At 35.5% G+C, this 12493-nt stretch overlaps 1 protein-coding gene across 5 annotated transcripts; it reads right to left on the bottom strand.

Moving 5' to 3' along the window:
* Positions 1-88: 88 nt before the first annotated feature.
* LOC106396184 (ethanolamine-phosphate cytidylyltransferase) lies at positions 89-9036 on the bottom strand. Of its 5 annotated transcripts, none has more exons than XM_048765509.1 (7): positions 8717-9035; positions 8398-8633; positions 8084-8265; positions 7204-7361; positions 6970-7060; positions 6772-6837; positions 89-262 (listed from the first exon to the last, which is right to left on the bottom strand). In XM_048765509.1, the coding sequence occupies exons 1-7, from the start codon at positions 8863-8865 to the stop codon at positions 257-259; spliced, it is 888 nt and encodes a 295-aa protein (XP_048621466.1). In that variant the 5' UTR covers positions 8866-9035; the 3' UTR covers positions 89-256. The 5 variants fall into 5 exon arrangements, with proteins under 5 accessions (XP_048621466.1, XP_013691966.1, XP_013691967.1 ...); XM_013836512.3 differs by lacking the exon at positions 89-262 and adding an exon at positions 3217-3713; XM_013836513.3 differs by lacking the exon at positions 89-262 and adding an exon at positions 4422-4697.
* Positions 9037-12493: the final 3457 nt, after the last annotated feature.

Genomic DNA, 12493 nt, shown 5'->3' on the forward strand with positions numbered 1-12493 from the left:
CGTCCAAATCTATTAAATTTATATTACTAACCCAAATTCTTATTATCTTTTTATTAACAACTGAATTTGAAATAATTATTCAAAAAAATACTGAAAATCAAATTGAAAACATAATATTCAGACATCTTTCTAGAACAAAATAAAAAATTTTGCGAGACAGATAAGCTATCTCTCTTTTACAAAAGGATGAAGAAGAAGCTCTTCCATTGTGCTCTTTTCCTCCGATTTTTCTCCAAACAACTTGTTTGGGTCAAAATTAGTCCTATTGAAATCAACGGCTAAAATGACATGAGAATCGTATTAGTCACGTGAATGACCCAGAAATGTCCAGATAACAATTCTGCATAAGCTGTGTCTGTGTCGTGACTACTTGAACAAAGACGTACGTAGAACAAATTCTGCATATTTCTTCCCGGAAAGACAATAAAGAGATTTTCGTCCAAACAAAAAATTTCCAAAAATCGTTATTTCGGAAGATTTTTAAGAAAAACAACATAGTTTTACAAACTTCAGAAAGTTTCTACGGAAAAACTTTCGTAAAACAAACAAAACAAATTTTAGAAAATAATCTTCCGTAAAATAAACTTTAGAACATTTGTACATAAAACTTTTTGTCAAATTAACAAAACAATTTCGAATGAGTAATGAAACCATCAACGAAGAACGAAAGAGACGAGACAAGGCAAGAGAATGGCCTCATCACCATTCTCTCTTGATATACTATGGATTCGACCACTTTTATGCTATAGTATGTATCTTATTTAGTTTTTGATGTATGTTTTGGAGTATTTTGGAGTCTTTCAAGTATATAAGTGAAATGGACAGAATTGAAGTTATTGGATCATTTGGAGCCTTTGATGAAGTTACCCTCGAACCTAAAGAGGAGTCCCTTAGGAAAGAAAGAAGTGTTGATCGGCACTATCTCCTAGTATGGCTAGATACCCTATTTTAACTGCGAGTTATCGAAGATCCAAGAATTACAGTTTTGGGCCAGAAGTTTATCTTAATTACAAAAGACCCAAAACGTTTTAGAAACCCTATATATTAGATTTGCAAAACCATTGTTGATGGCTACGTTGGATATTGTTATTTTCTAGAAGACATGAGCTTAGGAGAGAGAGATCTTAACTATTTCAGAGAAGATCGTGAAGTCCCTTATTTCTTATTTTACTTTATCTATGTAGTTTATTCATATTTCAGTTATGTCTTTCATGATTATGTCTGAGTAATTCTATTGTTATACGTAGGGTTTATCAAAGATTGTTCTATGAATTGCTAACTGTAACTTTGTTAGGAAATCAACAAGTTCTTTACCTATATTGATTTTAATGATATGATTGGGATTGACGCAAGCGAAAGCATGGTATATTGCCAGAAATTGATACCTAGATAGACTAAACAACTAGGTCTACGAGAGTAACCTAGGAGATTAAAGAACATATCAAACTCGTTCGATAAAGCTTTTTTAAGTCGGTATCGATTGACACCCCTAAAAGTATCGATCGATACTCTTCTCAGATTATACTGTGAGGGCAGAGATCCTTGGTCTAAACATTAGATAATCACATAGTGAGAACTGATTGACTATATATTTGGTTTGAGTTCAGAACTATCCCGTTGAACTCCTAATACTATATAATAGTTGCATTTCTAGAGAATCTAAGATTTTTCAAAGGTCTAGGCTTTCACCATCATGAAACTACAAACAAATTGCTATTTCTATTTATTGTCTTTTTAACATTACCAATCTAGCTTTAATTCGAAAACTAATAAATCTATTTAGTGATTATAGAGTCTCTGTGGATTCGGCCCTTAAATACTATAATAGAACCACTTATTTAAGAGAATAGCTTAAGGTTAATTTGAACCGTATCATCTCTCCTCTCCCTCATCGCCTTTATCTCCCCTTTGCTCTCCTTCATCTCCACTCTCTCTCTCTCCTCCCTTTCCCCCTCATTGCCCATCACCTCTCTCTATGTCCTCATTGCCCACTCTCTCTCCTCTATCATCATCCCTCATCGCCCATGACCTCTCTTTCTTTTCTCATCACCCACTCTTCATCCCCCATGACCTCTCTCCATCTCCCATCACTATCATGCCTCTCACTCTTAGTCATCACCCATTCCTCATTGTCATCATGCCTCTCACTCTTCGTCATCGCCCATGCCTCATCGTCATCGCCCATGCCTGATCGTCATCTCCCATGCCTCATCGTTATCGCCAATGCCTCATCGTTATCGCCAATGCCTCATCGTCATCTCCCATGCCTCGTCGTCATCGCCCATGCCTCATCGTCATCGCCCATGCCTCATCGTCATCGCCCATTCCTCATCGTCATCGCCTATTCCTCATCTTCAGCGCCTATGCCTATGTTCACCATGTTCTCGTTTGAATTCTATGCAAAACATTCTTTGTTTCGCCGCAATCGGAGTTCCTATTAAAACTTTACAAGAAAACAAGAAACATTTTGTTTTGTCGTAAAACTTATTACCCAAACGTGGAGTCAAAATGGTTATCTTGAACACAATAATGTTTTCAACGAAATGAAAGGATTTTTATCATTTTTGAGAAAAAGTCGTAAAATGCGCAAGTCGTAAAACGCTCTGAAACCGGGCTAAAACAAGATACAATCCAGTTATGACGTAGAACACAAAGCAATGTTGTCAGGAGTCAGATCATTCAACTCACTTCCAAAATCACTATTTGAATGCGAAAAAGCCCTTGTAACTCTTCTACAGTTGAGAGACACTAAAGTAAGAGTTTTTGCAATACAAAGTGAGGGCTAGAAATTTTTTTTTCTTTTTTGATAATCCAGGTAATCCGGACACCCCGGAGGGAACCCGACTAGCGGCCTAAGTACACCTCCGCAGAAGGCATCCTGGAGGGCCGCCTTTTTCACCCCATTTTAATCGACGGTGGCCAGCGGGATTCTTGGGAGATGAGCAAGCAACAATAGAGGTAAAACGTGTATACACTAAACATTCACTTCGTTTTTTGGAACACTTAGGATTAGAAAGACGACACTTAGCCATTGATCCCACTTAAACGCTTATCTTTACCTTTTCTGAATTGCACACAATTCTCAAGAGCTAGGGGGCAAACGTTTGGGCTAGCAAAATCAACGCCTAAAATCACTCGAAAATCGTATCATTTACGAGAATGAGCCAAGATGTCGAGATAACAGTTACACATATGCCACGCCTACTTGGACAAAGATTACTAGAACAAACTCTGCATATTTCTTCCCTGAAAGGAAATAAAGAGATCCAGAAATACGTTCTTTCACAAGGTTTTTACCAGAAACAACACAGTTTTACGAAACAGTCTTCTGTAAAATAAACTTCGAAAAGTTTCTACGGAGAAACTTTCTTTAAATTAGAAAACAAATTCTGAAATCATACGAAACTATCAACAAAGTACGAAAGACACGATACAAGGCAAGAGAATGGCATCATCGTCATTCTCTCACCTCTCCCTCATCACCCTTATCTCCCCTTGGCCCTACCTCATCGCCATTCTCTCTATCCTCCCTTGCTCCATTATCACCCATCACCTCTCTCCCTCCTTATTACCCACTCTCTCTCCTCTCTCCTCATCACCATGACCTTTCTCCATCTCCTCATCGCCATCATTCCTCTCATTCTTCATCATCATCACCCATTCCTCATCATCATCACCCATTCCTATGCTCATTGAATTGTGTCCGAAGCGTTCTTCATTTTGTCGGAATCGGAGTTACCGTTGAGATTTTACAAAGAAAACAAGAATCACTTAGTTTCTTCGTAAAATTTAGCCTAACATCGAGTCGAAACAGTTAAATTTAACACTAGAAAGTTTTCGACGAAACGAAATGATAAAACGTAAACCAACGGCGCTAAAAGCCACAAGTTCCAAGAAAAGTCGTAAAAATGTGTAAGTAGTAAAACAGTCTGAAAATGGCTTAAAACACGATATAGCCCACTTACGACTTAGGTAATAAAGCGGCTCAATCTCAATGACGGCTTACCTTGCTTGGAGAAAAATATGGAAGAAAACATGATAATGAAAGATTTTGAAATGGATAAACTCTAATCGACAATTAAAGCAAGACAGAAGGAAATAGAATATATGGATTTGCGGGGAAAAGGGAACACAGCCGACTTTGGAGTACATAAAAAAAAGGTCTGGGACACAAAAGAAAAAAGAAGAAGAAACTTAGATACCAAAACTCTTTGCAATTAGAAACTTATGTTTTATTTTTAGTCTTTTGCTAAACAAGCTGCGACTCACATATAAGTTCTCAACGTAGGCATTTACTCTACGAACTAGATAGGTTTTACTGGCTGTGTTATTTGATTTCCTTTGTAATCTTTCTTCCAGATGAACAACTTGTACGATTCTGTCTCTGGAAAGCTAATATGCAAATTCGGAATAAAAGTCTATTGTTCATAAATTCATTTTTTGTATTGTCTTGTTATTTTTCCATATCCGTTAAAAGTTTTGATTTCTTTGTAACAAATATTGACAGCAAATTTCGCTTCCCACAAATCTCCTAACAAAACCTCTACACTTCACCAAACCACTCACACGAATATCCACTTCATTACAGCAACTCGTACAAATCAAGTGGTCGATTTATCCCCAACTTTTGTCAATGGTTTTCTTTTAAGTAGTGCCGGTCCAGACTTACATTGTGCCTAAAGCGCATCTAAAAACGGCTGCCCTTCAAGTATAATGATTCTTTTGTTACATTTTCAAATATATAATCAGAATAATGCAAATTGTTATTAGTAAGATTTTTTAAATGTTTTTTAAATAATTGTACATCAATTTGATTAATCAAGGTTCAACCAGCTCATATATTATTAATATCATGTTCAATTTGGTTGGTTGCATCTTCCTTGTTCAAGTTGTTTCCAAGCCTTATCAAGGTTCATTCCGCTCTCTCGATCAAAAACCTCATGAATCATATCAATAAGGCCTTGAAACGGCTTATTTAGCCAAGCATTGACCGGTGGTTTAACTAATCTTTTCACTGGTCACCATGCTTTAAGTTTGAGAGTGATCAGGCTGATCAAGGTCGTATCAGTACACCCATCATTTAATTAATCTAGCATGTCTTTTTTAATTGAATGTTCAATATAATTAAACAAACAAATGTATTTATAATGGGTTCAACGGTTTATTACAGACGATGATCTATCATCTTAAATTTCATCTCGAGACAAAATTGTAATCTAGCGACAAGCATGTCTTATAATACAAACTTATACTGTTGGATGCAAATCTATGTCTGTATTTTATACGATATATGTTAATAACATGTAATTCGTTAGCACAATATATAATCTATATCTCCTAATGTGATGAGATCTTATAAATCAACGGACTAAACGTAAATAATTTCTCTTCACCAAAGGCTCTCGTGTCAGTCTCTTCTTTTAAGAAGTATTATTTGTCATATTGCTAAATCATCCAATTAAAAAATTCGGCGAGATGCAACAATATTCCATGTGAGCCAAAACCTTAATTGGTCTTCCGGGCTTTTATATTAACTAGATTCTTTCTCCGCGGATAATATATTTAAATTTGTTACATTTATCATTTTTATTTGTATGTAAAGTTTTGTATATTAAATTATATACAACTAATTTTTAAATTTGATTTTTTATATATATTTTTAGTTTGAAATAAATATTTCTATTATATGTAACACAATTAACTAATAAAATCTGAAGAATCAAGTCCGAGATTTTAGAGTTATATAAAAAAAATATAACTACGTATAGAAAATAAATTATCTTAGTTTAAAAGATCGGAATCTCATCTCAAATAAATTCACGAAAAGAAAAAGTACTCCAATAACCTACTTAAAATATAAAACCTCCTTTTCAAAAAAAAAATCGTACTTAATAATATTTTTTTACGTGTAATAGTTGAAAACTGACAATTGAATATCAATCTAGAATATTATTTTAATATATCTAATGGTAAAATATTAATTGTAATAAACAAATTTTGAATTTTGTAATATTACATGAATTAGAAGTCTTTAAAATCTAAAATCAATTTATTAACATAATATATTTTTTATTCATTTATTATTTTAACGTTACAAAATATTGATTTAGTTTTATTTGTATATTAATTTTTTAATAATTTAGTTTCTTTTTAAGTAATTTTAAAATTATCAAGAATAATATATTGAAAATTATTTATTTAAATATATCCAAATATGATGTCTCATTTTTATGTGTGTTTGCGTTGAGCATATTTAATTTGTAATTTGTATATTTAATAACACCTTGTTACGTGCCGTTCTATGGTTTTAATAAATGTGTTGTTATTTCATTTTTATTACTATTAACATGATTTTTTAGTGATCAGTGATAATGTATTTTTAACGTTATGTATTATATTTTATCGTATATTTTCTAACTCTTCATGCTGGTACTTTTTTTAGAATCATTTTAATTAGACAATAAGTTTAAAGATGTAAATAAAACTGTGTATCTTGCCAAAATATAAACCAGTGATGGTTTTTCTTCTTTTTCCGGTTTAGGCTTTGGATGAAACGATCGCCAAGCAGAATGGGATTCTTGAATATATTGAGAAGAAAAAGAATAAGCAGAAGATACTGGTGAGATGAATCCTTTAGAGAACTCTTATGATTAATGCATATATGCTTAATTAATTTCTAATATCCTATGTGTATGTCCCTAATGATTTTGTTGTAATTTTCAGTATATAGGCGTATGAATTTATAGGAACATGATGATTCGAAGATCTTACCTTTGCGATTTTGACCAATTGATCATAGTTGTCATGTCCATAAAAGAAGGGTGCCTTGCGGAATATCTGCATAAAAATTTAAGCATCAGACACCACAAATGCTTGTATAAACAAAGCATAGTGAAATAAACGAAGCGCACGATAGTTCTTATCAATAAATCACAAACGAAACTAAACTAAACATCTTAAAACGCTTACCATTCCAGCAAACATGTAGCCAAGACTCCACAAGTCTAAGGAATAGTCATAGTCCATTAAATCCACCAGCAGCTCTGGCCCTTTAAAGTATCTGTCCATCACATGGATATCAAGGAAGTATAAAAATATCTATTACGCAGAATCTCAATATACAAAGAGACCCATTGTTTAATAATTACAGCAAAAGAAATCTTGCAGAGGACAGAGGGATTAGTAAATAACAAAAGGGAATACCTTGAAGCAACACGAACATTGTATTCTTTCCCAGGATGGTAGAACTCTGCCAACCCCCAGTCAATTAAGCGTAGCTTCCGTTGCTCGTGATCAATCATTACATTATGCGGCTTCACATCTCTGTGCATAATGCCACGCGAATGGCAGAAATCCAACGCCTGCATAAACGTTATCAACAGAAAAGAAAAAACAATTAGAATTAGAAAAACAAATATAAAGCTTTTCTTACTGAAGAGTAGTGATTCACGAGTCAAATAACGTTGGCCAATATACATCAATTCCAGTCTATCAAATACAAGAAATAACGGTCTAAGCAAGTAAAGATGAAGACGTATTGCAAGAATACGCACTTTCAATCCTGTTTGCACTAAATATGACTCAACATGTAGCATTCTTAAGATTTCAGTCCTACGTTTGATTAACCCATTACACAAAATGATATGGAGTTGAAAACTAAATCAATCGAGGAATATCTTAAGTTAAATCCAGCGGACATAAATTGACATAAGCGCTAAAAATAAGATGTGAAGCAACCTTCTGTCACTCAATAGGAAAATTATAGATAACACTCATAAGACGTACACAATGATTGGTTAAATGGTCATAGAAAGGATTAACTAATTATGTTTCAGAAAGCAAGAACCGGACAATGTTATCAAAAAGATGCTATCCATTCTCTTTAATGATTAAAACAACTGAAAAAGAGAGCCAAGAACCACTTGCATAGCTATTAGAAGTCAAGATTCATGTACCTGTTCAACCTCCTAGATCACTAAGCAAAATATAGATCTGCACAACTCCAAAGATCTAAGTTATGTGCCTAAGTAAGCTAAACAGGTAGAAACACAAAGAAAAGAAGACTCTTTAAGACTCCACACACCTTGCCATTGGAAAACTGAACGATCCTGCGGGAAGTAGGAAGAAAATGTGAGACGCGAGTACCACCAGCAGAAGAAGCTCCGTCCTCAAACCTTGGGCTATTATGTCCATGGCTACACTGCCTTTGCAGAGACGAATGGCTCTGACTGTTCGATCTTTCTCTTACACAGAGAAGCATACGACCTGCAGTAACTCAAACAAAGTTATAATCTTTATGTGATTAGTCAAACTTATCATTAACCGTTAACAGCTCGTATCTCCCCTTAACAGATAAAAAAAATCTAAGCAACAATTGAATGTAAGTTTTTATTTTACCAACGATATCAGTGCTGGAAACTCCTTCAGTACGCTTGATCTGCTTATACCTCCCAGCCTTCTTAACCAAGGCATAAGCATCAGTTCCATCATGAAGAACGCAAGAATCATCCCCATGGATAATGTAATCAATCCGATACTCATCAAACAACCTCTTCATGAACTCCTCCGTGATTTCGTAAGGAGCATCGGGAATAACCTCATCCACCCACTTAACAGACTTCACCATTATCATCCTAAAACACACAAAACCAACGACACAAATCAGAACAAAACAATTAAGCGATTTTGGATACACAACAAAAGAGATCATCATCACCTCTCGTGAAGAGGCGTAACGGGAGGTCCCTTGTTAGCTATGATCTCCTCGTCGCTGACGACGCCGACGACCAATTCGTCGCCGAGAGCACGCGCCTCCCGGAGTGCGTTGCAGTGGCCGTAGTGCATCATGTCGAAGCAGCCGTCCATGTAGACGCGGACTGGTTTTCGTTTCCAGAAGGGAGCAACAAATCGATCTAGCAAATTGGGGTTTGGAGAAATGAGAAAGGGAAACGTTGAATCTCTCGACTCTCAGATCGCGAAAGACTCTCAGATCGCGAAAGGCTAAACGAAGAAGGCCAGGAGCAACGGAAATGAGCTTCCTGGGCCATTAACATTAACATTTTGTCTTAGAAAAACAAAGCCCAACATACCCAAATCCGGTATGACGTGTCAAAAAGGACTTATATTCGCCTTTTAGTATTGTATATATTAGTATTCTACAAATGGAAGCTTCATTTTTAGGAATGGTCCAAACTGACCACTTAAAATACGTTTTTTCGTGGGAATATTATAACATCATACACTTAAAAGGCAACATTGTCAATGCACTAGCGCCAAGACTTTGATGTGGGATCAGAGAGTTATACCTTAAAACTAGGTTAAAACTCACGCGGGATGAATATTATATATAAATATTATTTTATGTATTATATAGTTTTACATATTATGAAATAATAAATAAATATTGAATAATTAAAAAGTCTGTAACTATTATATATATAATTAAATTGGTGCGAACATATAAATAAATTTAATTAATTCAAACAATATTTTTTTTAGATGATAGAATATATAATTAAATTTAAATGATATTAACATATATAATATATTTTAATATTAATGTCTATTAAATGATACTTTCTACTCATATGGTTTTTTGATCATTTGTGTCTTTTATATCAATAACTTTAAATTACTGATAACAAAATTTTCATTGTAGGATCAATAGTTGTAGGATCAATAGTTGTAGTAACTTATAATTTATTAAAAATTAAGTTGTCAATGTTTGTTTAAAGTTTTATCCAAAAAAATTGTTCAAAACAGTTACTCGGACCTCACAGTGGATTTCCTCATTAACTTGGAATCCCGAACATGGAATCTGCAGGCAATTAGGACTTTGGTGGATCCTTGTGATGTCAAAATTATTGAAAGTATCCTATTAAGTATAAATCAGATGGAAGATAGGAATGGATGTCATTTCACTAACAATGGAAAATATACGGTACAATCAAGGTATCAAGTGGAACGGGTCTATCCAGATAAGGAAAACCACCAAAATTTTATGGACCCACAGTGGATATACTAAAATCTTTCTGCTGGGAAATGCGGTGTCCTCCGAAGATAAAGCGTTTCTTATGGCAACTCCTTTCAGGTTGTATAGCGGTAATGAAAAACCTAAAAGCGAGATGGATCCAAGGGGGTACATGTTGTGCTCGATGCAGAGATCCGGAGGAATCAATAAACCATGTGTTTTTTTAATGTCCTGCAGCACTCAAATGTGGGCATTATCTAAGATACCATCAAATCCCAATATTTTTCCTATTAGTTCTTTTTTCGCTAATATGGATCATCTTTTTTTGGAGAGTCAATCCAAATATGGATGACCACCAATTTGCATAGATATTATGGTATAAATGGAAAGGTCGGAATAACAAAGTGTTTAGCAACCTGGATATTAATCCAAGGGAAACGCTTAAAATAGCAGAATTGGAATCATCACTTTGGGCTGAGGCACAGGTAATAAATGTTCAAACGCGGGTGCATTAGGTACAGGACAGACCCACAATAGCGACCCCAGGAAGATGGTGCTTCATAGACGGTTCATGGAAAGATAATGAACTATTTTCAGGGCAAGGCTGGTATAGCACTTTACCGGGTTTTGATGGTTTGTTAGGGGCAAGGAATGTAAGGGCATGTCTTTCACCCCTTCATTCGGAGGTGGGGGCTTTAATTTGGGCAATGGAATGCATGAAGAATTTAAGACAGTTTCAGGTCACGTTTGTAACGGATTGTTCTCAATTGGTGAAGCTGGTTTCAGAACCAGAAGAATGGCCAGCATTTAAAAGTTACCTAGAAGACATTAAGCTTTTAAAAAGAAGTTTCCTCAACTCAGACATCGTTCATGTACTTCGGACGGAGAACCTAAGGGTGGGTAGTGATACGCCCTAAAATAGGGAAGGATCACTCGACCGGACTAAAGGGATATGAACTCGCCAAAAGGGAGAACTGATGGATTGAACGGTGACACAATGGGTTGCGGATGGCCCAATGATACTACCAGACTTCAGTTGGTGCTTGATATGACTCACAAGTCCACCAAAAGAAGGATTTCTAAACGTTGCCTGATATGACGCACAGGTCCAACGAATTAGAGGCTGTTTACTCGGAGATAACCTCACCAAGAAACAAAGAAGTGTTCTACAAAGAACAAAGAGATAAACTCAAATAAAAGGGGAAAAAGCTTCTCTTATTTCGTGGCTCTTAGGCCCTATATATAGGATTACAAGTTGTAGAAATCCAAAGAAGAATGTGCTAAAAACAAGACATGGAAACTAGAAATGAAGACTTTGACTAAAGACCGAAATTAATGATTTTTGTTGAATTCTTTTTCCCATGCACGACCAAGACTTCCTTGCTGACTCCCTCTTGGCATTCTTGATGAGAATGGGCTTGAAATGGACTGAGGAAAGGTCTGGTCGAATTTGGTGTAAAACCGACCCAAATTGAATTTGTTATGAATTTTTCTTTGGGCTGAAAAATGCTCATTTCGCCCAGCAACTAAACCAGCTCCATCTTCAGTGTCACTTAGCTCATTCAGCTCCAAGCTAGTATCACTTAGCTCACTCAGCTCATCTAGCTCATCTACTATCACTTCAGCTGGTTTCAGCTCAAGCATACTCTCTTTAGCTGGTTCCAGCTCGTCCTCAGTCTCATCAGCTGGTTTTAGATCAGTATCCTCACCATTAATCCATCCTGGTTTGTCTTTTGTTGAAGAATCATCTGGCTCAGCCATGGTCGCATCATCCTGGCCCGGGTCTATGATCCGAGGCGCATCATTCCCTCCCTCTTGAAAAGGATTTGACCTCAAATCCATTTTACCTGTATCAAAAGGAAATGAATCAGACAAAAAGAATTTAAAAATCATGTAAAATTTAGTGAAGGAAAATTTTGGAAAGAAACTTCCTTGGAGTTTTGAAGTTGGTTTCCTCGAGTACATGCATCTCCAAGTCTTAAACTGATAAGCACGATCTCTGCTTCTGTTCCTGACACCTCTTGGAGACTGATCATGTTTATCCTGGACACTCAAAACAAACATTAAAATACCAGGATCATATGTACAAGACAAGTACTTGTTCGGATCATAAACCAAAGTTTCTTTCCCTAGAACATGTAGCACACGTTTCAGATCATCATGAAGCCTATCAAAGTAAGTCTTGTACACCAGAATGGTGTCAGGGCACGTGATAGCACAGTTCCTAAAGAACAAATTCAAATCATGCGCAAGTTTCTCAGATTTAGAACACAAAAGATTAAGTTCAAATTGAGAATTTCTTATCCAAGGCTCAGCATGTTTATCAAAGAAGGTGTTGTAAATCAGAATGTTTTCGAGGCATGAACTACCATAGAACATTTCTAAAACGTGCCTAACTTGATCAGATTCAGAACACAAAAGTTTTAGTTCAAGATCAGATTCAGAATAAGAATGGACAGGTTTCAAAACAGAATCACCACAAAAATCTGTTTCAGCTTTATGTGAATTCTGTTCCAGCAATGT

This window comes from Brassica napus, chromosome C8, assembly GCF_020379485.1.
Source record: "Brassica napus cultivar Da-Ae chromosome C8, Da-Ae, whole genome shotgun sequence".
NCBI lineage: Eukaryota > Viridiplantae > Streptophyta > Magnoliopsida > Brassicales > Brassicaceae > Brassica > Brassica napus.

Excerpts from the sequence above, each read along its gene's own strand:
- LOC106396184 (XM_013836509.3), bottom strand. The coding sequence starts at position 8,865 with ATGGACGGCTGCTTCGACATGATGCACTACGGCCACTGCAACGCACTC. Across the intron at positions 7,061-7,203 it reads AATGTTCGTGTTGCTTCAAG|ATACTTTAAAGGGCCAGAGC; the intron begins GTATTCCCTTTT and ends TGTGATGGACAG. Across the intron at positions 6,578-6,771 it reads AATTGGTCAAAATCGCAAAG|AATCCCATTCTGCTTGGCGA; the intron begins GTAAGATCTTCG and ends AATATATTCAAG.